Source organism: Centroberyx gerrardi, chromosome 9 (assembly GCF_048128805.1).
Source record: "Centroberyx gerrardi isolate f3 chromosome 9, fCenGer3.hap1.cur.20231027, whole genome shotgun sequence".
Lineage (NCBI taxonomy): Eukaryota > Metazoa > Chordata > Actinopteri > Beryciformes > Berycidae > Centroberyx > Centroberyx gerrardi.
In genome coordinates, this window is record NC_136005.1 from 27225494 (window position 1) to 27252064 (window position 26571).

A 26571-nucleotide genomic window follows, 5' to 3' on the forward strand; every position below is an offset into this window, starting at 1 on the left:
AAGTCATACAGCTCCAGGAAACCGGAGACCACAACAATCAGTTTCTCCTCCATTGTCAGTATGGAACAAATATTTGCTAGGAACTTCAGTACATAGGGAGACGTTTACAGCGGGAAGAAAATCAAATCCCGATCTGCAATTGGTCGCTGCTTCAGCGCGTCGCTGCTAATTTGCATAAAGTTCACCTCAGCTCAACTTCAACTTGTCGCTCTGGTCGCTGGCATCGCGGCGCTCGCTGCCGCCATGGCGTCGGACGCCTCTCGTCGCCAGCTCCCATTGAAAATGAATGACTGCCGGCCGCTTTTGTAGCTCATGATGCTTTTGGTGTGAGTGCACAGTAAGGGCTGCTGGCCTCAGTATGTGGCTTGCTGTGGCAGGAGACAGACCTCATGGGTACTCAACAGTGGAATTATTAGTTTTTGGACTGGCTTTGACTGGGCTGTTTATGAACCCCTGAGGAAAGGTCAACCTTTTAGCTACACTGCACCCAGTGTGCGAATAGTACTCAAAGCACTTAAAGCTTTGGAACCTCAAAAACCCTGCTGGTCCACATCACCTCAGTCCTGGGTTTCTGAAGCTGGCAGCCGAAGGCATATCTGACCCTTTGAATTAGCCTTTCAATCGGACCCTTGCATTGAACAAAAATCCATGGATTTGGAAGATTTGTTTACGTTTAAACCTTCTTCTTTAAAAGGGGCAAATCCCTCTTTTCTTAAAGGAAAATTCCATCTTCAGGTACTGTGTTGTTCCCACTTTCCTTCAACCTGCCTTTCCTACTTCTACTTCAGTTAGTGATTTACTACATTTCCCAGAGTGACTTTTGACAACCCCCAGAGAAGGGGCATGAACTTGTTGCACTCACTCTGTGAGTTTTACATAACCGGAGTTAAGTTAGCTTGATATTGAGATATAAGAGCAAAATCCAAAAGTGTCTCCTAAACAGCAGCAAGCAAGCACTCCATTCAGAGAAAGCTGAACTCACTAACAATGGCTGAATCTCTTCACCGCCTCCAACCCCACTAGCCATGAAGAAGAAAAAAGAAACTTAGGTCTGTAGTGTGCTCAGTTTACTGACATCACGTTATAATTTCTGGGTATTGCCTAGGGGGATCAGGATTGGAGAGTACTGGATTACTTGTAATCGGGCCTGTACAGCTACTGTAGAAACACAGTGATCAGTTTACTGGGACTTTTGAACAATAGGTACGAAACAATAGGTTACTTTTTTATTATTCAAAGTAATGATCTGATCTAACATTTTCATATAAATAAATGTTCATTTTGCTACTCTATCCCCTATTGATATACGACAATAGAGATTCAACCTATACAGTTCTAATCCAATGGTTAGCGCAACTGGTTACAGCTGTAAGTGAATAATTAGTATCCGAAAAGACAAACAATTTGAATGTAACTTTCCCAACTCTGCAAGGAATCCAAACCTAACTCTGCAGCTGACCCAGCCTGTATAAGGGAATGCCTTTTAGCCAGTCAGAAGTCATAATGCTGGACTTGACTTTGGCTGTTCCCTATCCTGAATGCCTTTAGAAAAATTATTTTAGAATGTTGTGTTGGATGAAACCCCGTATCTCAACCTCTCACCCTTGTTTCATCGTGACAACCAAATGTTTTAGAACATTTACAGTGTGTTTTGAAAGGATTTCAGGGGCCCTAGGGTTACAGCATTTACGAACACTTAAAGGTCTATCCAGTCTTTCAATCCTAACAAAAAAGGAAAGAGAAAAGAGAGAAATATCAGTATTGAAGTTACAAAACAGGATTATATATACAGATACACTAACATTTCATCAGTGGCAGAGAAGATTTGAGATCAGGCCATGGACCTCTCCTCTCCCTTTCATTTCCGACAGCCAGGAAGGCACAGTGCATTAAAAAGAGAGAGTCAGACGGAAAAAGGGAAACAGAGACAGAGTCGAAATAGGAGAGGTGATTCCTTCAGAGAGGGAGTAATAAAAAAAAGTGTAAAAAAGGGATGCAGTTGGAGGAGGGAGGGAAAGAGAGAGCAAAGAGAATGAGTAATTTCAACCCGTATTGCTGCACTGGGAATCAATATTTAATTTCTTTGTCTGCTATGATAGGAAGAGAGTGAAATCATTGCGTAGAGATCTCTGCTTAAAAGAGAATACCACTCAATCTACGAATTCATATATGGTATTCCTATGGTCTAGGACAGTCCAATCCATATTAATCCATATCCTAAACAAGTCTGTATACCCTACTATTCCGTAGTAGTGTAATCAATTCTGAACCCTAAAAATCAAGGGTGTCAACTTTGATGTGACACCCTTGATAATGCCTTCTTCAGGATAAAGAAATCACATCACCTCAGTGACATATACTGTATACACTCTACAAAACAGGTGTTCCAAATTATGACATCACAGGGCAAAGTGTGCCGAAACGTTGATTATAATAAAAATTAAAACTTTTGCATCGGAGTTATGAGTGTGCGGCTTCTCCCTTCTTTTGATGTTTATAACCTGCAAGCCAGCACCTCAGCTACATGGGTGTGCATTTTTTCTTCTCTTCCTTACTGAGATGCATCATTTCCCCGGGTTTCGTTAAAATCACATTTGATGGACCATACATTAAATGAGAAAAAAATTCAGAACACCTTCCTCATGTTGAGTTCCACCCCCTATGTCTCAAGTGTCTCATTTTCACAAATCCCTCTTTAAAGCTGCACCATGCAATTTTTGCACGTTGGCGACCCCAAATGGCAGTGAGAGCTGTTTGAGGACTTCAATACAGAAACCCTGTAAGAAGTCAGTAAACTGCACACAGTACGCTCACGTTTACCAGTGGCCACTTTATACCAAGGATACTTAAGGGACAAGAGAGGTAAAAGATTAAAGTTTTTGACAAAAAGTGTAAATGTCCTGCGCGGAGGCAACTTGATACCTTGTATTTTCATTTTTCTTGTAAAGATGCTCATAAAATGTGCATTTCGCTGTTTTGATTTGTCATTTTGTGGGCGGAGAAGTGTCTATACCAGAGAAATAGCTTGAATCTATGCGGTCTCAATTAGGTTGAATGGGACCCTATCCTCTATTGCAGCCCCATTAAAGCACTTTGTAATTTAGGCTGATAAGACGGTTGTATTTTTACATTAAATTCTTGCATAATGCAGCGTTGTAGCACCTGATGCTCACAGACTGAGGGAACAAAACATGAGGCTCACCTTCCTCATATTGAAGGCTTCTCCCTTTTTGCCTACATCTTCCTTTCATGACCGAAGTGGATTTAATAGGTGAAATCAATGAGGAAATATAGCATGCCTCTGGTGGGTGTATTTCATGGAGAGAGCAGGTGGTCCTAATATTTTGTATACTCAGTGTACATCAGCGTTATGACACTTCAAATAAGTGGAGGGCGGCAGAGAATGGCATAGTGCCGTAATCAGAATTCAATACACGCCGACGACGACGTGCCAAACGACAAAAACAACTTTGCATTATGCGTGTGATGATAATAATTCCGTTCTGGACTGTGGTCTTTGGAAAAGCCATTTGCAGCTGTTGAGCTGAAAAGCATGTATCAGCCCTCTAGAAATGAGTGACTGGGATATTAAAGAGAGAGAGAAGGGGAGTGGGGGACAGGAATAGGGAGGGGAAAATAGCAAGAGAGAGAGGGAGGATGCATGAGGGAGATACGTGAGAGAATCTTTTTCTTTCTCTCACTAAGTTTCTCTCTTTGTGTTTTTATGCTAGCCAGAATTGCAAGCATCTCCATGTGATGATGCGTCTAAGAGACTATCAAATTTTCATTAGGTCCTTGTTGAAATATCTGAAATACCTGTGGCAGTAACCTTTATAGAGCAGCTGATGCTCCTCATTTTCACTGCAGTTGCATTGATTTTTCTATTTCACATTTCTCTACAATTCATATTGCTTGTGGAAGTGTTTGGCTAGCTAGTAGAAGATTAATTTCAAGTTCCCCGGTTACCTGCAGGGGTTGATTGGGTTGTTGATCAATACAAATGGCTCAACAACAAAACTTACTTTCTGGCACCTGCTCCGTTTCGGGACAAAAACTCCCCACCTATTGAAATTTCAAGGCACGTCCAATGTCCCGAACAGTGGTAACTACACAGATAACCGATTTGATTTCATTACATTATTTGTCAAGACTAAGCTGAGCTAGTTTTCACTTGGTCCTCTTTCTCATGAACCATACATTCTCTCCTCTTTCAGCCAGATGCTGTGTGTTCCCTCCCATCCACTCAGCCACCTTCTCGGCACAAAGCAACACCGCTCTTATTTACCTGCTCGCAATGACTTCACACACGACTGCAAACGGCCTCAGTATTGGAGAAAAGCACGCAACATCAGCTCTCTGAGTGTGTTTTCATGTCAGTGCACGCAGGTGTATTTGTGTGTGTGTGTGTGTGTGTGAGAGAGAGAGAGAGAGAGAGAGTGGGTGCATTTCCATGCATGTGTGTTTGAGTGCTTGAGTGTATGCATTTCACTTCCATCAAAACATGGCACTTTTTCTTTCCTTGGTTCAAACACCTGTGTGTGTGTGTGTGTGTGTGTGTGAGTGCGCATGTGTGTGTGTGCGTGTGTGTTTTTTAGAACCAATTAGAATTAATAACTTGAGATACTGTCTATTATAGTATTTCAGTATTTGCAGTAATTACTAACACTATTACTAATTACCAACACTAACAACAAAGCATTTACACCCTCCAAACACATACTGCATGAACTCAATCAGCTCAAAACTCACTTTCAGGTCTAGTATCAAAAGTGAAAGAGTGAAAAAAGATGCCTTTCAAATAAATCAAAATGTCAACAAAGTCAGTAATGGTGTTTCAACAAGCACAGCAAATTCAGATTGTCGCTTTAAATGTCTTTAGCCGTCTTGCATGAATAGACTGAATGGACTCCACAGTCATCTACACACTTACCGCTAACAGAAGTGGAAGTCATTATCAGATTAGATGGACAACTCTAAGTGTGTGTGTGTGTGTGTGTGTGTGTGTTTTCACATTTCAGCAACTAAACTCCCTCTGTTGGCAGTAGTTGCATTTTTTGTGTTTGTGCGTATGGAGAGCGCACTACCTTTGCAGGAAAGTGGCTTGTGTTTGTATATGTGTGTGTGTGATATGCACGTGCATGTTAGCATGTGACGGTGTGTGTGCCTTTTCCCACTCATACCGAAGAAAAAAGCACATTATTTTTTTTCTCCTAGTAATTGATCAAATGATTGCTGAGTGGGTTGAAAGTCGACCTTGCAGAAGATTGGCCCACGGAGAAACAGAGCACTTAGGGAATGGGCATTGATTAATCCTAGCTAAGAGCAATTATGTATATTCCAAGGCCATAGGTTATACACAAATTAGGCTGTAATCTGTCTTTAATTCATTTAGGGGCCATCTATTAACTAGAAATGAATCTCCAGAAAGCCCTTACTACGTGACTGCACCTGCTTTCCCCTATTAGAAACATAAAGTCTTGCGTGGCCTTTTTTTTCTCTCCTCCTATTCAGATTGCGAGCAACAAGCCGCTGTCGGACGAATGCATCGCACCGCCGTACCTGACGGATGTCACAGCCGGCGGTAATGACAGTATTCATTCTTCACCTAACACATTTTCATATGCTTTCCCCTGCTAACGTTTTGTCGCTGTGATATGAAACAGTGATGGAGGGGGCACACCGACAGACACATAAATACCTTCGGAGGTTGAGCGGCTTCTCCCCGTGATTATGCAGATTCATGGAGCCTGCCGCCCGCCACACAATGCCTTCCCTAACAATACAAGGGCTGTGGTAATTCAAACATATTGCCAACAGCGTACTATTTCAAACATTATGCCAAGTGTGCTGCCAAACCATCTTGGATCGCTGTGCGGCTATAAAGTCAGAGACTCATTCGGGTGATTTGCTGTGAGCTTTTTTTTTGGGGGGGGTGGGGGTTATGTGGGAAAACACATAAATTTGACTTCCTTGCTGATTCCCTAATGTGGATGATCATATTTACCATTTGCAGCAAAATTCGGAGAATCTCGTCTCAAGCGGAGATACCTCTGGAAGCCGGCCCGTTGTTCTCTCTTCCCTCGTGTTTGAAAGCCTTTCTCTGATCTGTCATGGTGTCAAAGCTCTTACGGTGTGTAATTCTCAGCCATTAGTTTTCTACTTAGTGGGTACCGTAAGATAGAGTACAACAAGATGATTTGTCACAGTAAATGCAAATTACACTGAGAATTTAAATTGGATATGGAACAGTCATTGCAGATATCTATGTTTAACATTTGAAATACATTTAATGGATGCTTTTGCACAAAGAGCCTTAAATTATACATGGTTATTGTTCAAGGGGCATAGTTTTTACAGGAGATTTTAGCACATTTTGAAGTAGGAGAATTTTGAATATTTTGATGATTATCCTCACCTGAATAGAATTAACATGCAATAAAAGTTGCTGACTCCATCTCTCTTTCTCTTCCAGATATCAGATCTGCCCCCTAAAATGAGGGACCAGCTCCATATCAAAACTTGGGGGTCTGGACCCCGGGATGGATCCCCCCCGATGAAAATAGGGTCTCTTCAATTCAACTCTTTCTATTCCTCAGGCAAATAAACATTTCTGCACTGTCATGCAGTTAAAGTTGCACTAGCGAAGATTTTTATGTAAAACTAAAAATCAAAGTGGGCCTGCAACAGAGAAGAGCGTCCCATCTCTATTAATTGAGATGCTGTTACTTTGCCTTATTAATTTAGTTTACTGATGTCACCTTTCAGGATTCTGAGTAATGAAACTGGCAAAATTCTCATAGTTACCTGCCACTAACGTGCCAAGTTGCCTAGTGCAGCTTTAATACAGAATGTAAAAAAACCAGACAGGCATTAAGGAACTTTCCAAAAATGATTTGGGGTGCCAAAAAAACCCCAAAAAGCATTGGGAAACCCAGGTAGGGTGGTAATGCAACAGTACAATTTTTGAGGCAATTTAGATGGGCAATGCTCCCAATTACAGGCAACAAAGTGAGTCAAAGGGTCAGAAATTTGTGTTGCATTGTATTGAATGTTCCAGTCAACACAATTTTCATTTGTAATTTAAGATAAGATGAACATTGATTGATCCTGCAGGAAAATTGAGTCATTGCAGCAGCAAAAGTAATATGATACAGCAGAGAAGAAAAAGCAAAAAAATAGAATATACAATAAGCAATAAAACAATAAAGGCAATACAAATATTAACAATTGTGGGGTTCTATAAACATATGCAATTTCAACACGTTAAGTAGATTATATGGGTGGGTTCTATGGGTATGTAAAGAGTATGGATTACTTACTTAAATGGATTTAATTAAACTTGTTACTTGTTACAGTTACTTGGCTAAAAGAATTTAACTTGGTTAAAGAATCAATGTCGAGACATTGTTGACATTATTCCCCATTCTAGGTGCCACAAAAGTTCTGTTCTGTCTGCTTCCCAGTCTGAACCAGGCTTTGAAAACAAACGCACCACACCTCTGGTATAATCAGCCTTGACTTGCCTGAAAGGATTACAACTATGCCCGTTTATTCCTAAATGGATTCTGCATCAAAATACTATCAGCCTGCCAGACTCTATATAGGTCATTGATAGAGACAGGTGGATGGGGAGAGAGAGAGAGAGAGAGAAAGAGAGAGAGAGAGAGAGAGAGAGAGAGACAGACAGAGACAGGCAGATAAAGACAAAGAGAGACAGAGAGCAACGGAGAAATAGAAATGGCAAAAAGCAGGCATTTATGTAAGTAGATAGAAGGTGATGGGTTGAGGAAAACACTATGAAGCTGATATGCTCCTTTAAATGCGTAGGAGGCATTGTCAGTTGATTTCACCTCTATTTCTTTCTAAAACACACTTCTTGTTCAACAGTGGAATGTGGTCCCACGCCACCACAGATTAAAATTGTATATGTCACTATGGGGATGTGCTGTAGTGTATATCTGCAGGAGATGTTCACAAATAATATATGATGAATTCAGCTCTCCATTCTTAGTGAAATAATTAACACCGCCGGTGCAGCCAGAGGGAATGTGTTTCCACAGCACATCAATATTTCTGCGATCACCAATATCTCCCTATCTCTTTAGATGTCACCGATACAGCGGCTGGACAGTCTCGCCGATCACATCAATCAGGTTGCAGTTTAACTGTGAATGAATCCAGTGCTGGAAGGCTGTTAATACATCTTTATCATCATAGTCCCATTATGATTAGTAGTTTTGTTCGACATCTTTCTGTAGTCCAGTCATTATGATTAGTAGTTTTGTTCGACATCTTTCTGTAGTCCAGTCATTATGATTAGTAGTTTAGGTTGACATCTTTCTATAGTCCAGTCATTATGATTAGTGGTTTAGGTTGACATCTTTCTATAGTCCAGTCATTATGATTAGTGGTTTAGGTTGACATCTTTCTGCAGTCCGGTCATTATGATTAGTGGTTTAGGTTGACATCTTTCTTGATGAGACAGTTTCTTGAAATCGAAATTTATAGGCACCTGGCTAGTCCTGCTTTAAGCCGATTGGCTTTTGCTTCACTGCATCAGCAAAAAATATTTCAACTCCTTTGACTGACTCTTCACCTCAATTCATACTGCCTAGAGCAAAGTTGTGTCCATCTCATGCCTTTTGCCTCCTTCCAGTGACGTTGCATGCATTCACACCACCTCTAAATGTTTCTCACGTTCTGTCTGAACATAGGCTTATTCTCTCTTACTCACCTAACTCTCTCTCTCTCTCTCTCTCACACACACACACACACACACACACACACACACACACACACACACAAACACACAATAAATGCGTTATAGCCAACAGTAAGAGACTGTTGAGGTTTGACATTTTGTCTGAATTGATGAAATGTGTGTAAAATGGATTATTTCAGGGCGAACCAGGAGATTGGGATGGAAGTTATTACGTGACCCAGCATACAACCATGATTTATATGGCGAAGATTACACCCATACAGATACACAATATACACAGCACCATGATGAAACTATTTGTCTATGTACAGTATTTGTATGCTTGTTAGTCAAGCGCAATCAACAACCACTGGCTTAATGAAACGTTGGTGAATAATGCATGTTGCTATTAAGATCTGGCATTTTCTAAATTATACCCAACAGGCCGCTATAACAATTTATTAAAACTTTGAACAATAACAACCCCTGCCATTTTTGAATTATCGTCCCACATTTTTGTACCTTTATCCAATTCAAACTATTTTTTCATGAAGACCTATAAGCTCCATTCCTTTACATACAGTAGGGTGGTTATTAGAAGACCCAGTGTCCAGTCAGGACACTACAGGGAGTCCATTGCAACCATAGAGATACCACCATCTCAAATTGCATTTGTATAGTAGGCTACCTTTATGTGTTATGTAATATCCATACTATCTTTGTTCCTGATATACCGATTACAGCTAAGGTGCTTATAATGCTCCTATGATGGCTTATAATGCCTTGTCAGCTACACGTTAAGTCTCACCATAACTCTCACACTGTAGGACAAAACTATTTTTGATTTGTGAGAATTGACGTTCTGACTAACATACCATGGTATTAGAGAATGGAGAACTTCAGACACCTTGAATGCTACGACTGGGAAATGATAATGAAAGGCCAAATTAAAGGTAACCTGTGCGGGAATTTCTCTTGATATGTCGAATGAATGATGTTTCCTCCACTGTCTGTGGTTGGTACATGCCCGAATGTGTCAGCTACTTTCACAATTTCACCAGCCAACTAGATTGTTTGAATAAAATAGGACATCTAAATAATGGCTGGCTACCTGCCAAATTGGCCGCGAGAGTAGACTAACTTATGAGCCATCGACAAAGATTTAGCAGCATTTGGATGGCTGCTGCCGGTAATTTGCCTCCTGGTGATAACTTGCAGTTCTACAGAATGTAGTGTCACTGAGCAACTTTCCATCAGCATATTTCATTAATTCCCCTCCCTCCTGCTTTTCATGTGTAACTCACCAGTCTAGTGGTGGGGAATTCTGATTTTGAACAAAATGACAGTTCAGCACTGGGGGATAGTTTGCAGTGGTGAGAAACACAATATCTGTTTGACTAATCCTTCCACAGCTTACCAGCAAGACAGCACGACAACACCGAACTCAATTAGAATTTAGAAAAGTAAAGTCACACACTAAAGCTGTACTAGGCAACTTGGCACTTTGGTGGCCCCAGGTGGCAGCGTACAACAGTGTTGCGAGGCTTGTATTTGTGCACATTCGTATGTGAATTAAGTTTTCTTAATTTTTCCTGTTCTGTTGTAGCTGTCTCTGTAAACGTGTCTCTGTAAACTAGCTAGCCAACATTGTTTACATCCGTTGAACAGAACATTGTCTTCGTCTAAGTGTGTGGTGGAGGTGGAGGAGGTGAAGCGGTTTAGCCATTGTTGGTGAGACCAGCTTTCTCTGGACGGAGCGCTCACTCTTGTTCAGGAGACACTTTTGGATTTTGTTCTTAAGTTTCAATTTAAAGAGAAGAAAGATTTTTCACCAGGTAACGTGTAAAGGAGGAGAGGGTATGATTGTAAGATAGAGAGAGGGAATTTTTCATTATGTTATAATAAAAAATTTGCATACTTTGAGGTTATGGTTGAGTAGACCATACCAAGTGAATAGAACAAGGTGAATCTACAGCATCTCAATCAGGAGGGACGGGATGCTCTTCTCTGCTGCAGCCCCACTTTGCGATTTGTCCTGATAAGTGGATTTTTACATAAAAGTCTCGCAACTGCAACTTCCCCCCTCTCTAACAGATGAGAATGCTATCCTAACTTAGCAATTTGCCACTGTGATAACAAGGTTTCAGCTAAACACATGCCAGCAACTCTCCTGAGCTGAAGCATCTATATGAGAGCAGCATAGGCAGTAATAGATCATGTCACAATGACGAAGAGCCTATAGTGCATGGGACACACACAGTAGCATGTACTACAAACAACTGGGCCCACAACACAGAGCTCAGGGGGGTTTAAATCACACCAGAGTAGCCGATGAACCTCATCGAATGCACACACAAACAGATATATCCACACACACACACACACACACACATACACAAACACAGACACAAGCGAGCATAGACTCAAACACACACGCACGAGTCCATGGCCATTTCAAGGAGAGAGGACAGATGAAGGATTTGCCACTCTGGTCCTTTTTCAGTCTAACAATGAGCTGTCTACTGCCAACCATTTGTTTTCAAATGGAGGCACCCGGCACCAGCCGCCCACACTCAGACTGGAAACCAGACACACATACATCTCTGGAACAATACCCAATTAAACCACGGGACTCTCTCCATTTGTTTTGTATTCTTCTAGCCACCAAAGCTCCCCTTGTTTCTCTCTCTCTCTCTCTTCTCTTTCCCTTCTCTTCCTCTTTCCTTTATTCTCTCCATCTCACTCCCTCTCTCTCCTCCCCTCCCCATCCTCGTGTAAATCCCCTCTCAAAAGAAGTATCTATTTGTATTATAATTGGTTCCCAAGCACCCATTCCGAAAGCATCAGCGCGGCAGCATCTCGACTTTGAAGGCAGGTCTCGGCGAAGTAAGATAAGTAGGAAGCATTACGCCCATTGCGCAAACATGATTAATGATGCGCTTAGACCTGTTTCTAAATATTGGGAGGTGGGGAGCGTACCTAGGGCAGCGCGGAGATACTTGAGATGATGAATAGAGCGCACCAGAGATACAGCTGCCACCGAATGGACAATTAGGTACAACGAGGCAAGACGAGACGAGAGGGCAAATAAATAGTATAAACAGAGGAGGGATTCGTGGAGGATGCTTTGGCTTTGGTTAGGATAGTGGTTCTATATAGAGCCGTAACGAGGCAGCGGACCCTCTGATTTGTTCAAATAATAAAAAACTCTGCTGGTTTGGAACTTAAAGGGTTCATCACAGCACCAAAAAGGGTTCTGCTATGGTACAAACCTAAAGAACCAATTTTCTGATACTATATAGAATCCTTTTTGTTAAGAGTGTACATACTGCAGCTGAGGAGATAGAGAGAGAAATCAAGAGACAGAGAGGTAACATATAAAGGAGCAGAGTGTATGATTGTAAGATAGAGGGAAAAAGAAAGAGAGATAGAGAGACTAAGACAAAGAGAGGGAGAAAATGACCAGAGAGAGAGAAACAGGTAGAGAGGAAAGGGGACTCTTTGTGACCGAACAAGTCATTGTTTTTGCGCTTTTTCATTATGCTATAATCAAAAATTTGCACAGTTTAAGGTTATGGTTGAGTAGTCCTGATCAAATAATCCTCTCTTTCTGACAACTCTGTATCTCCAAAATGTCAACTTTTAAGGCACACACCTTGCTGGTGTGAAAGCAAGATGGATGTAATTTTGCTGTAGGTGGCGTGAATTGGGATGAAAAGGTATTCACTGCAGTTGAAAACTTTCAAATCCAGTGAGAAATTGGCCTCATGTAGTAAAAAGACAGCCAATCAGCTTCAAGCTGGACTCTATCTAGGCTCCTGTAAAGTTCCCCCCGCCTAATAAATAGTATTTACAGCAGGAAAAATGACCATTGGGTATTTGTGACCAATAAGATTGGCCAATGACATCTGCACAAAAACATAAATTCCCCCCCAAAAAACTTTGGTGATGCTGCTGCCAAACCTCACCCAAAAAGATTAAAATGCAGCATGATAGAATGAAAAATATAATTCGGAAGCAGAGTTTCAACTAATCTCGTTCCCCTTCTGTGAGAAAAAGATGTTTCATTAAGGAACATCAAAAGTCAAAGTCTCGCTCTCCCTCCCCCTCTCTTTTTATTATGGCTTTCACTGGCAGTGGCAGAGGCTGTCTGTAGCTTCATTGCTGCTGAATGTCATAGGTGGACCTGGCTATTCCCACTAATTAGTTAGTTTATGGTGGTGCAGGGGAATAAAGGGGCATTGCGCTGCGCTATCGGGCCACTCCTGACCTCCTGTACCTGCCTGGGAGCCTGGCAGGAACACGGGAGCTTCCCTGAGGACCGACGACAAACCTAAAGACACAAATAAAGAATATACAGCGCCTTAACCCAAAGAGACAAAGAGAGAAGGGGAGAGAGGAACTGAGGGAGATTTTAATGAGGAAATGCAGCACTGATGAAAGAAGAGATTGAGGAGGTGATGGAAGACAAGGAGAAGGAGCATGGGGAGGGGGGGGGGGATACGACGCTTAAGGGAGAAGAAGGAAGGAGGTGGTGGAGGCGGAGGAAGGTGCGTTTTTCAAAACTTTTCAGAGTTTAAAGAGAGAGTAAAACTTGGGAAGAAGATGTCTATGAGGGTAGAAGGTATCTGCGAAACACCTCCAGGTTGGAATAAAGAGACAGTCGGAGGAGGCTGAATCATAGAACTGCTGCACTTAGTCACGAGAACGGGCATCGCAGACTGTGTTTGTGTTGAAGTTGAAAGTGTTTTCCTGCCCTTCTGTAAGAAGAGGTGACATGCTTTATTCAAGAACAGTCAAAGTGTCTCTCTCCCCTCCTTGTGATTACGTTTCACTCATAATTGAAGCTCGGTTGTTTTAAATATCACGTCAGTCTGTGCAGAGAACAAGAATCTGTAGAGGGTGGATGAAAGGAAAGAGGGGAAGAGGAGGAGAAACAGGAGGAAGAAAGTAAGGCTGAGCAAGGGGAAGAGGTGAAGAAGGAGAAAAAGGGCAAAGGGAGAACAAGAAATGGGAAGCGGCAGTGAGGAGTCGAAGAGATCGAAGCGGAGAAAACTAAAGAAGATCAGTGGGGGAAAAATGTGTGGTGTGTGTGAAAAATTCAAAAGGGTTTTTCCAGGTACTGTATGGGGGCAGCAGTAGCCGGATGGTCAGATTCCTCAACTCCTCGGACTGGGAAAATCTGGGTAAGGGAATGGATAAAACTGTCCCCTCTCTCAGTGCACTTGCTGTAATCGAGCTCCTCAGTGGCTTAAAGTGGAAAACTGTGGTGGCACTGGGAAACATCCAGGTAAGAATGTATATAACTTAATGACAAGCAAGTATGCTTGTCAACCTTCTGTAAATGAAAGTAAATTAAATTTGAATGAAATTAAAAATTAAATATATAACATATTGGAATTGCTCTATGTAACCTTTCTGTATCTGAGATCTGGTGCTGGAGACGCAGTAGTAGACTAAGTAGTTTTAGTAGTAGTAGCAGTAGTAATAGTAGCAGTAGTAGCAGCAATAGTAGCAGTGGTAGTAATAGTAGTAGTTTTAGTAGTAGTGGCAGTAGTAGTAATAGCAGTGGTAGTAGTGGTATTAGTAATAGCAGTAGTAGTAATAGTAGTAGTAGTAGTGGTAGCAGCAGTAGTCGTAATAGTAGTAACAGCAGTAGCAGTAGTAGTAATAGTAGCAATAGTAGTAGTACTACTATTAGTATTAATATTGCTCTCTGTGTAGGCCTATCTGAGTTGCAGTAATGGTATTAGCAGTAGTATTAATATTGCTAGTTACCCTCTGTATATCTGTGGTAAGCTGCAGTAGAGAAGGGGAGGCTGTGGCTCTGAGAGTCTCTGTCCCCCTGACTGGAGAATTCAGACTGACGTAGGCCACTGCACTGCTCTGTAGGACAACACTGTTATCCTGGAGGGATGCACACACGCACACGCACACACACACACACACACACACACACACACACACACACACACACACAGACAGATTATCATCATTACCATCATCATCATCATCATCGTCATCATCAACATCATCATCATTATCATATGCCCATAAAATCTCTCCTTTCCAGTTCTTATGATTACATTATTGTCCTTGCCAATTGTTCTTTATTGGGTTGCTTGTGTTCTTGGGACCTTTTCTACTGTTGCTTATAGTGTAATTTAATGTGATTAAGGATATCATATACAGTATATCTAGTGTGTATAGTAGGCCTATGTGTTCCAGGTGCCTACCTCCATATATACAGTATATCCAGCTCAGCCTAAATAAAACCAAAACCCGCCAACTTTGATCTTTAAGCCAACATTTAATAAAATATATGCTCTTGTCCTCACCTCTCCCCATTCATAGGACCCGATGTTCCCTAGGGCCGAGCCCCCCCAGGAGCAGAACACAGTGGTGCGATCCGGCACCCATCCTCGTTTGGTCTGCTCCGTCACCGTGGCGATGAGCTGAGTCATGATGGCTGAGGCCCCGCCTCCCTGGTCGCTGTCATGACGACTGCCAACCAGCACGTAGCGATCTGAAACAGGCCACAACAAAAAGACACAAAAGGAAAACAAAATTCTCTTTTTGTCATTTGTGCATGTGCTTGTGCTTGCTTTGACTATATGTACTGTAAGTTTTGCCTCCATACAGAACTCACTGTTGTGTAGGAGATGGTTTGTATTTGTCACTACCAACATCTATAATATAGGCTAATAGGGCAAAATAGGGCAAATCTACAGCATCTCAATTAGCTTCAAAAACATGTGGATTGGAATCTGTGAATGGTGTTTAACTGTCTATCCTACTGCTATGTTTTGTTTTGTTTTGTTTTTTTGTTTAAATTTTTTAGTCAATACGACAACCTTGTATTTCAGTGCAAGGTGACATTCGATCCTGGAGGTATTACAGGTATCTGGAGGAGTCGGCCGTCTAGTCATGCTTGATTTGATTTGTTTCCCGCTTGTTTGAAGTGAAAAATATGTTTTTCATCAAAGTACTAGTAACTCCAGGCACTTTGATGAATGTAAGAGCAAAAAGTAAAAGTATTTGCTTTTAAAAGTGGTGGAATAATAGTATGAATGAAGATCTAGCAAATGAAAACACTAAAGTCAAGTACCCCTAAATTGTATTTAAATGCAGTGTTTGAGTACGGTTTGCCAAGAAAATACAACCCCCACACACATAGACATGTACATGCACACACACACACACACACACACACACACACACACACACACACACACCAACACAAATGCTCTAGGCTTCTTTGTATGCCTTACATTTTCCACAAAGACAGAATGTTGAGTGTGGATGCACAAAGCAGATTCCTGCAGGCAATGAGATGAACAGAGGAAACTTCATCACTTCTGCACACAGTGCTGATGACTTTGTTTGAGAAAAGAGGCACTTAGAGAAGCCTACCAGGCTGGGAATTTGACAGCATATTAGTGCAGTGTATGAGAGAGCTTCAAGGAGCGAATCACACACACACAACCATTATTAGAAATGGCTGCAAATCAGTCATAAGTGAAAGTGCAATTTGCCTCATTTTTGAAATTTTCTTTAATGGGTATGTTTAGAATTCAGAAGAGATTCCAACACTAAAGGTTAAGTGGATTTTTTTATTTCAAAGAAACGCTTATTAATACAGAACCATTAAATACATGAAGTCATGCGGCTCTTTTCACTCATTTCATATTCCCAGTGCCCTTAGGCTAGGACAAATTAATCAGCGGTTCAACAGGCTCCAACTGAGATTTAGTATTGTCGACGGCGGAGGATTTTTTTTTTTCCATTCTATTGAAATTTGAAAGTGAACAGCGGCAATTATGGGATAATTGTGATAATGATGCAGGTATGCCGATGACCATTGTTAGCATTCTTCCCTCCAGGCAATTGGTGTTTGGTCATCTGGAGTTGAGAGACGACATCTCATATGCAGATATCTGTTTATAGAGATTAGCCGAAATGTCGTCTGGACCTAAAACACCTACAAAAAGTATCGATCGTACACGTCGTCTCTCAACTCCATTCTCGCGTCTCAAGTTGCTAATCGGACTGTAAACAATGACAGCGCACGGAAGAGGAAGTCTTGGCCCGGATGTCCGCTGGCTACACCGGAAACCCCGAAATACTGGCCGTCGCCCCCAGAGTCTAATCGTCGTCAGACCGATAGACGATGGGTTCCGAGATTGGTGTTTGGTAGAAGCACGTGATTAAGTGCCCTCTGCAACATTTATGTTGTATTTAATGCCAATTTGTGTCAACTTTGCTTCTACACAGTAAGCAGGATGTAACAAAGCATATTGTGCTATACGAGGTACGAATTCAGCAGTCAGACGCACATAAACAATCTGTTGCCATCCTTTTGTTTTTCCCCATTGTGAGCTTGCCTCTGTAAAAATGCATAAATACTTCTACATTCTACATGTTTAGAGCTGATGCATTTTGTGTTTGTATGTACAATGAAATTGCATGAAATTCTGATTTATGATTCTGATTTCTGATTATCTTAGGTCTTAGATCCATAGCGTCTGTCTAGGGTGAGTGTCAGAATAGATGAATAGATTTTAACTACAGATCCAATTGATTATGCAGGCTTTAATTATTTCCCCCTGGTCATGAGTGCTGTCTGACTGAAAAAAATCCATACACGACTTCAGGTAGCCCATCAGGTAGGAGGCTCAGCAAAGCTGCATGCAAATAAGAGGTGTACAAAAGTTGACTCAACATAGTGCATGCTAAAGTGTTAACATGGAGCACTGGAGCCAATGATCTACCGGGGACACATGAATCATTTTGGTATCTATGTTCTCATCACTTAACATAGAAGCTGATCAATGGGCCAATCTGGATGGTATGTTTCTCAGTTAGGCCACATGTGGAGGAAAAAACAAAAGTGAAGCTGTTAGAGAAGTACTGTACCTGCATTAATATACGTTTCCTTACTATTCTGGAGCCCTATGGCAACCAATTCAAAACTAATTTGCTCTTTTTGAGTGTTGTGGGCATATTGCATTACAGATGAATTCAGAATGGCCCTCTATATTATTGTGGGCTGTACCCCCCCGTACACAGCTTTTGTGAATGTGCCTGAATGTTCATTCTGGTCTGTATAGGCTTGGGATAAATGAGAAAGGAACAGACATATGATCAAACGCCAACAGGCAGTTAAAGCTCCGCTCCTCCCAGAGATTTGTGGCTCATATTATCTGCTTTAGTGGCCCATTATGGCCGCCTAATATCACACTGTAAATCAGCAAGGTAATTTTCCACCAGCGATTGGGCAGGACAGGTAGCCACGCATCCCCGACAGAGTAATGTTGGGCCAAGGATTGGGGGGAGGGCTGGGGGGGAGGATGAGGAGGATGGGTGGGGGTGACGCAAGGACAAGATAAAGGGTCTCCTCTGCAGAGCAACAATTAAAAGAGAAGGACAGGAACAGGGAGGGAGGAGCCGTGTTGCCATTAAAACATTAAAAGGACATGATATGTTTCTAAGTGACCTGAGCTGACACAGGACTGAGACAGAGAGGGAGGAAGGGAGCGAGAGAGAGACAGAGACATAGAGTTGGAGAGAGAGCGAGAGAGAAAATGTGAGCAAGAGAGATAGACAGACAGAAACAGAGAAAGAGAGAAAGATAAATGAACAAATTCAAAATATATATATATATGATAAGTGTTCATTAAATGCTGCACCCCTATTCTTTTATGGATTATTCAATTTCTTTTTTTAACCAAATAATCAAATTTAAAGCTGCGCTAGGAAAGATTTTAATGTAAAAATCCGGCCATCTTATCACTCTAGATCACAAAAACGGGCTGCAACAGAGAAGAGACCATTAATTGCGATGCTGTAGATTCATACTATTTGCCCACATTAAATTCTCGTGTTGGAATGGACATTGGTGGGATATCTTCTCCACAGAGGAAGTGATTAATAAAAACTTAAGAGCGTTATCCAAAAGCTGCTGAACAACGACGACTGAACCTCTTCACCACCTCCAAAAGGCACTAAGAAGAAGACATTACAGGATTTCTGGGTAATGAAGTCCTTCAAACTTTCACAGATTCAAACAGGTGCCTCTCGCTGCCACCGGGGGCCGCCAAAGTGCCAAGTTGCCTAGTGCAGCTTTAACGGTGACAGCATTATCCATTTTCTTGTTTTGATATATTTTTTTTATATTTGCTGTTGTTGTACTGTAACTGAAACCAGCTAAGTTAAGTAACAATTAATAAACCTGTACACTAGCTACTTGGTCTAGTGAAATAATTAGGGATAACAAAGTCAGAATTGTTACAGTTGTCAGAACTGATTAAATTAGAGCATTAGATTGTATTATGACAAAGAATGAAGTTTTACAAACTATCAATTTTTTTCTTATTATGGTTTATCTAGTCATTATCATGTAAAAAATAGGAAAAAGACAAAACCGCACAATAAAGCCCACCTGCTGAAAACTGATTTGTTCCATTTTTTTTTTAACACTGTTTGGATCACATCAATACTTTTTTTTTTTTTACTTTTTTTTTTACACAGACACTCACTGGAAGTTTTTCTCTGCCATTAACGTGCCTGACAAATGAATCTCATCATTCTCCTGGGATCGCTACAACACTAGAATGAAGTGTTGCAAGCAAAGTGTGGAGTGGTGTCAGGACTTTCAAGACCAGGTTTTAAGGAACAACTGTAACCTTACCTGGGTTCCTCCTTCCTTTCAGGTATCCAACAACATTGTAGATTTTCTTGTAGGCCGACTGGTTTCCGATATTCAGCGTGATCTTCTTTCGTTCTAGGAAAAGCAACAAGACAAGCCTTAAGAACGGTCACGATGCAAACCAAAGCCGATGTGAAATTCCCTGTACCCGCTCTCACACCTGACGCCAACACCGAGCAGCTTCGGCCAATTTGATGCCGTGTGAGAGTTACTGACAGATACTGAGTTTGAATTTGTCCCCAGTGTGATGATATGGGAGGATAGCGAACCCTCATTGTGTTAGTAATAGCCTAGAGAAAGGAAGTAAATGAGAAACAGCATGGCTCATAGCCTCTGCCAATGACGCTATTGGGAAAATAAAGTTTTCAAGCTATCAAGTTGTTTTATAGACTTAAGCATACCAGGCGGGCAAATACACAAATTGAAATCAAAAGGAAATGGTGTGAAAATGGAGGTTTCTGTCCTGTTTTCCTGTTCAAATACAGTATATTATGAAGGAAATGAGGCGTTTCATTCCGAAATCTGTTGAAAAAAAAGATCATCCGATACTCTTTGGTAAATATTTCAGAAATACAGATCATTATGGCCAATGGGTGAAATCAGTAAAAAAAGAATATGTGGGTATGTGTTATTTCATTTGGTCACTGAAAGCAAAAGTAAAGGGATAGGATAGGATGCAGTATGGAAAAAATAAAAATGGAATATAAGCACATAAATGGAATATAAAATAGGCAATAGAAACAGTCACATCAATAAAAACATTAAAATCAGTGAGATAGAATATAAACAATAGTGGGGTTATATAAACATATAAACATATGCAGCTGACAGTTTCAGTATACTGTAAGAGTGGGAAGTATGAGAGAGTATGGATAACTAACAATTATGGATTTACTTACAGGTGTTAATTACAGATGTTACTGTCTTGATTGCTTACTTAATATGAAAAATATCAATATCTATTAGGCTTGGGCGATATATAAAATGTACTATCGCGATGTTGTCCCGTGAAAATATCGCAATATACGATATTATCTCTGTTCCCTGATATTCAAGATATATCGCGATATTCAATAATACTGAATATCAGCCCAAGTCTAATATCTATATGTGAAATAATACAGTATACATTGCAAATTAAAAATGTGACTATTTGAAATACTCTTTTAAAGTAAGGGCCTTATGCTACGATAACTTTTTTATTTGTAATTATCAACACTAAGGATGGAGGAATGCTGGGAATCGATGCTGTTCTCTGACCCTGTGTTCACTGGTTGGTTAAGAACTGACACCACACAAACATACAGTACATGTACAATATGTGCAAACACACACACACACACACACAGGCACACACACAATTCTCTATTTATTTCTCTGTCTGACTCTCTGTCTCTCTCTCTGGGAATAAGTGGATTATGCCAAGTAGATGAGGGTTGAGTGATAGCTCTAAACACACACACACACACACACACACACACACACACACACACACACACACACACACACACTTAGCGCTTTCACGTCGCATGCGCTAAGTATCTTGTGTATTTGCCCATTTTGAACAACTGAAAGCCATTTCTAAGTGGAAACCACTCTTCATAAATTTGCATGTGTTTTGTTTTATTGTTTCATTGTTTGTTTTTGTTGTTGTATTGTTGTGCTCCTCCAAGAGTCCTACATCAAAAAACACAATACAAAACAAAACACACTAATAAAAAAACACAAATAAAAATGTGCAAATATACACACTAATAAGAACATACAAGTACACATATACACAAGTACTTAATGTAAAAAGTCAGAATTATACAAAGACTAATATAAAATTGAGACCCACTGACCACTGAACATATTCTGTAAACGCTTTTAAAGTTTCCTTTGTTGTGAATCTTGGGATCACACAGTTTGAAGTCATAACTGCTCTGCTGCTGATTGCCCACTCTGCTCTTTGAACCTGCAATTTATTCATCTTGGTCTGCTCTTCTGCTGCATGCAGTGAAATAGATTAAGTGCTTCTGTCAATTAAATCCCTAACAGATCAGATCAGATCAGATCTAACAGACCAGTGCAGAGCGTTACACGTTTCTACAACTGGAGTGTGATGAAGACACGTTAAAATAATCACCACCTCCGTTCCTATTCCTGTCCCTCCTGATCAAATTGTACCCACTGCTGTTTGCGTGTGTGTGTGTGTGTGTGTGTGTGTGTGTGTGTGTGTGTGTATCACCTCTTGGCCAATTAGTGAACAAAGGCTGTGAGAGGGAGGCGTTGAATAATAATCATGTTACATCGGACCAGTTGAAAGACCAACTGAGGACCTTAGGGAGCTCTCTCTTTCTCTCTCTCTCTCTCTCTCTCTCTCTCTCTCTCTCTCTCTCTCTCTCTCTCTCTCTCTCAATTTTTCAATTCAATTGATTTCAATGTGCTTTATTGGCATGAAAGTTCACAGACAATATTGCCAAAGCATCAAGATGAATATCAGTCTAGGTGTGCGTGTGTGTGTGTGTGTGTGTGTGTGTGTGTGAGAGAGTCAGCGCCTGGACAGAGGAGGATCTGTGTTGCTGTGTGTTCAGCTCCTGTAACCAGAGCCTCCACCGCAGCGTGAGGATCAGTAAACTATGTGAAGGAATTAATGTTAGCTGGTAACAAGGGTTACACATATTTTATATACAGTACACAATAACATTCAAAGAGAAAAATATCAAATATGTGGGGTATCTCTCTCTCTCTCTCTCTCTCTCTCTCTCTCTCTCTCTCTCTCTCTCTCTCTCTCTTTAAAGAGCTTCAGTCTTTCATTTCACATTGATAGTGTTTGTCAACTTTTTGTTAATGGTAATTTTGTTTATCCAGAAATAAATTATGCTTATTTTAGGTGTCATATTTGTGAAAGTGTACACATGTCCCGGGATGTAGTGGAGGATAAACCCACTTAAACTCCCCACTGTGCACTTTCATGCTGATTAGCCCTTTAAGACATCTAAATGGTTATAGTCGTTTAGGCTAAAATGAGGCTACATAGGATTTAAAAGTGAAAGTGTATTAATGGGGTAAATGTCAAAAATAAAGCTTTATCTCTGCTGCATATTTTTGATATTTACAGCTGTATATGCATTGTTTAAATATGTAATAATGCTTGGTCTAAAAAAGGGCCAAAAAACATACCCCTCTTTTTCATTTGGGAGATCAGAGTTTACTAAGATTTGACATCAGTCTCTATTAGGTTAATTCATACTATACATCACAGTAAGTAGTATCAAACTGATGTAATTCATAGTGATATTGTTACCTCGATTACCCTGATGACTGGGAATAAACAGCTTTAGGCAATATTTCGAATACAACGTTTACATGGTCCGAAGTAGCGCAATTTCTCTAATAACCAGAGGATTTTTCCCAGGAAAGAGCTTCTAGACTCCGGGTGTTTAGAACAGCAAATGGAAAAGCTTTCATGAACTGGATATAGGTTGAATCACTATTGTGTTATATCGAGAGATAGAGAGGAGAAAAACCTACATTTATATATATATGAAAATGTTGCCGATTATTACTAAACCTAACCCTAAATCTAATCTTAAACCGAAACCCAAGTCCTAATCCGAAACTAGCTCCTTGAAGAAGTGAGGGCCGACAAAAAATATCCTCACTCGCATGGTCTAAAAAACTCAAACTGGCTCTCACAAGGATAGCAAAACAAGACCACACACACACACACGCATATACAAACATGGAAACACACAAGGTGCCGTGCGTTACATTTGACAGAGCAGTCACTGGCTACTCTGTCTGCCAGCTTTCCTTGCCTTGCTGGCTGGCTGCGTGCTCTAGGGGGGCCGATGGCTGGATATCTGAGGGAAATACAGACGAGGTGCCAGTAAAGATGTGAAGCAGTGACTCAAACTGTGTCTGACAGAGGTCCCCTGCCTACAGCGCCGCACTACAGCATGACAGCCCACTTTCCCCGGCTCCCTCCCTCCCCGCCCGCCTGTTTTGCCCTCCCACTCCCGTTTAATACATTATAAAAATCCACTGCTTTCTCTCATAGGCGCCGCGTAACCCATTTATCACTTTTGACACTGGCACAAATGACTTTGGCTAAAGAGCAGGGAAGGAACATGTGGCCCGTTTGTGTATTCAATCTGCGGAGAGAGGGCCGAGAGAGAGATTTGTCACGGAGTAATTCCCCGTCATGATGAATTGGTTTACAGATAGGGCCGCTTCTACAGGTGAGAGGTGACTCCGAGTTAAGTTTTGAGAGTCAATGTAAATATTTAAAGGGACCGCGTGTCCGATTTGCACGTGATAAATGGATTGTGAAAGCGACCGTCGGCGCTGTGTTTCCGTTTTTACCGGGAGATTGCATTATTTTCTCTCTCTGCCGCTCTTGGAATAGCAAAAGTGAAACTTGGTGTAAATATCAAAGGTAGAACGTGTCCCATTTTCGCTTAAATGCATAGGACACAAATTAATTGTGACAGCGACCGATGGTGCTGCGCAGCCCAAAGCATTTTGAGCTGTTTTCTCTTGGCAGATTTCACGATTTCCCCTGTAAGCTGCTTTAAAAGAAAAAGACTCCCAACACCCACCAGAGAGGACCTCGGAGAGCTATCGCTGAAAAATTTGGCCCAAAACTCTGCAGCATGGCAGCAGGAGGCCCTAGTGATTCCCTAGCGTCCCCCAACCGCAGGGCCCAGGTTCAATCCCCTGTGCAGCCAGACCTGCCAAAGAGTTCTTGAGCAAGATGTTTAACCTCTACCTGCTCCAAGCCATGGGAGCTACTATTAGTCATATTTTTAATGCACTAGAGCAGTGGTTCTCAACGTGGGGTCCGGGGACCACCGAGGGTCCTTGAGGGGGTTCCAGGGGGTCCCCAGCAGACTGATGAATTGTTAAACTTCACCATTATTTCATTTACAAGAAGTTAACACAATTAGAGAATGTAGAAGAATGACTGTTTTGATCATAGTGTCACTGTTATCTCTCTACCTACAATACAGATAGTCATGGAATTCTGGACAAAATCATATCTAACAATAAAAATATTCTCAGATTTGGGTCCGAGAGACAGAATCTCATTAAATGGGGGTCCGTGGCCCTAATGCGTACTAAATTAAGGGTCATTGATAAGAAAAAGGTTGAGAATCACTGCACTAGACAGTAGTATTAGCACTGATTCATTAGTGATAGCACTAAGAAAATCCTATACATAGTACCACAGATAAATACATTGGATCACTCCTTTGAAATGATAAACTTCCTTGCGACAACTATTCATTATAATGACATTTTTTTTTCAATGGCAATGGCATCAGCCGCTTTGAAGCACCACTTGTTGCCACGGAAAATGAATCACGCCGCGCGATAAAGAAAACCCATTTTATCACCTATGGACCCGTACATCTAAACCATAAGTGCCACCTAATGAAAAGAGCTGATATATAATCACCCAGTCTAAATTCAGATGCATCTCAGCAGCGTTCTCTGCAGAGTATTAAATGCAGAGTTGAGAAGAAAAAGCAATAAGCGAATGTGGGGAACCTGCACACGGCAATCAATAGTGGTGTAATTAAAGGGCCTAGGAGTCCTTTCTATAAAGCCATTTCACATTGTTCTGCTTCGCTCGCCTCTCCCTCCACGGCCTCGCAATGTAATTGCCACGGAAATTTGTTACACTTTTGGCATTTGTTCGGAGAGGGACGAAGGGAGGGGGGAGAGAGAGAGTTGTATGTGTTGAGAAATTAAGAGAGGAGAAAAAGAGAGAAAGCAGGACTTTAATACAGGCGGAGCAGATTTGCTGAAACCACATTCTTCAGCTGCGATTTTTCCTGCAATATTAGCTAGTTTACAGTGAATGAGATGGAGAGAGATGGAATGGCACACTGCTAGCCCACTGTTGAGGATAATGTTAAGATTTGCACCTATTATCTTCATTATGGTAAGTCAAAATAGATACATTAACATTGTTGTTGTTTTTTATATTATTAATTCATCTATTATCTTTTTTAGGAGGGACCTGAGAACAAAAATCATACCTAAAACTGTCCAACTGTGTCATTACATCATCACTGTAACCTAGTGGATTATTCACTATTCTTAATAATGAATCAGCACTCAAATGGTCTACCCTTTGCTAAGGAGCTGATAGGCTACGGCATTTGAACCAAGCTAACCATGAAACATCTAAAGTGCAGCTCAATCCATGTGAAGGATGATTCTGAGAAGACTTGACGAACTTTGGCTTGTTATTTCAGAGCCTACTAGCCTACTTAGCCTATCAAAAGCTTCACCCCTCTCCTCGCAACCCCCCAGCCCCAGCACTCTCAAAGTCAACACACACCTAATACGGCCTGTAGCGTAAAGTTCAGCAAAGTGGGCTTGTCACAAAAAGCTTTCTGCCTCAAATCCCCCGACTTTGCTCTCAAAATCAATGGTTGTACAGGATAGCTTCCAGGTGTGAATGTCTGTAATGGCATGAATATGAAGCTGGGAGTTGCTGAAAGAAGTGTGTGTGTGTGTGTGTGTGTGTATGCACTCAGTCAACCCTCCCCGGGTAAATAAAGGCTAACACACCTCAGAGGCAGTGATGGGCCGGCTCAGTGATTGTTCGGTACGTCAGAGAGACCGTTCAGATACACTTTGAGAGCCGGAGCCACGAAGCCTGACGGGGACGGGGTGTGTTCAATGAATTAGTCACTCTATAAGAGCTGCGGAGATGAGAGGTGGGCACACACACACACACACACACAGACACAAGAATAAACACAGGACTAGCATAGCGACAAGTCAGAGAGACAGAAAGAGGGCAGCGATACAGAGAGAGACAGATAGAGATAGAGGCAGGTGAGCGGCGATCACACAGGAAAACAGCTGCAGAGACACAAATGAATGCAATAATTTATGGACCTTCAGATTGTAAATGCGCAAAGGCATAAAAAGCAGAGAGAGACAGACAGATATGCAGGGATAAAGGGTATAAACTCAGTGTACCCGCCTTTTTATTTGCAGGAATAATGTTTATTCATCTTTTTGGGGCGACTATAAATTCTAAATATTAAAGTAGGCAGTATCAAGCTGAAGTTATATGAGCACAGGGTCTTTTAAAAGAACCTTGGTATTCACCGCTACTGTACAAAATAGTCAAATGCATGTGCACACACACACA

At 41.3% G+C, this 26571-nt stretch overlaps 1 protein-coding gene across 1 annotated transcript in view; it reads right to left on the reverse strand.

Annotated features, from left to right (window-relative positions):
• Positions 1-26571, reverse strand: part of naaladl2 (N-acetylated alpha-linked acidic dipeptidase like 2) — a 386338-nt gene that overhangs the window by 113981 nt on the left and 245786 nt on the right. The window contains exons 10-12 of the mRNA XM_078285865.1: positions 19392-19484; positions 15040-15227; positions 14480-14608 (exon numbers count right to left, since the gene is read on the reverse strand). Coding sequence (XP_078141991.1) covers positions 14480-14608; positions 15040-15227; positions 19392-19484 — 410 coding nt within the window. The remainder of the gene's footprint in view (positions 1-14479; positions 14609-15039; positions 15228-19391; positions 19485-26571) is intronic.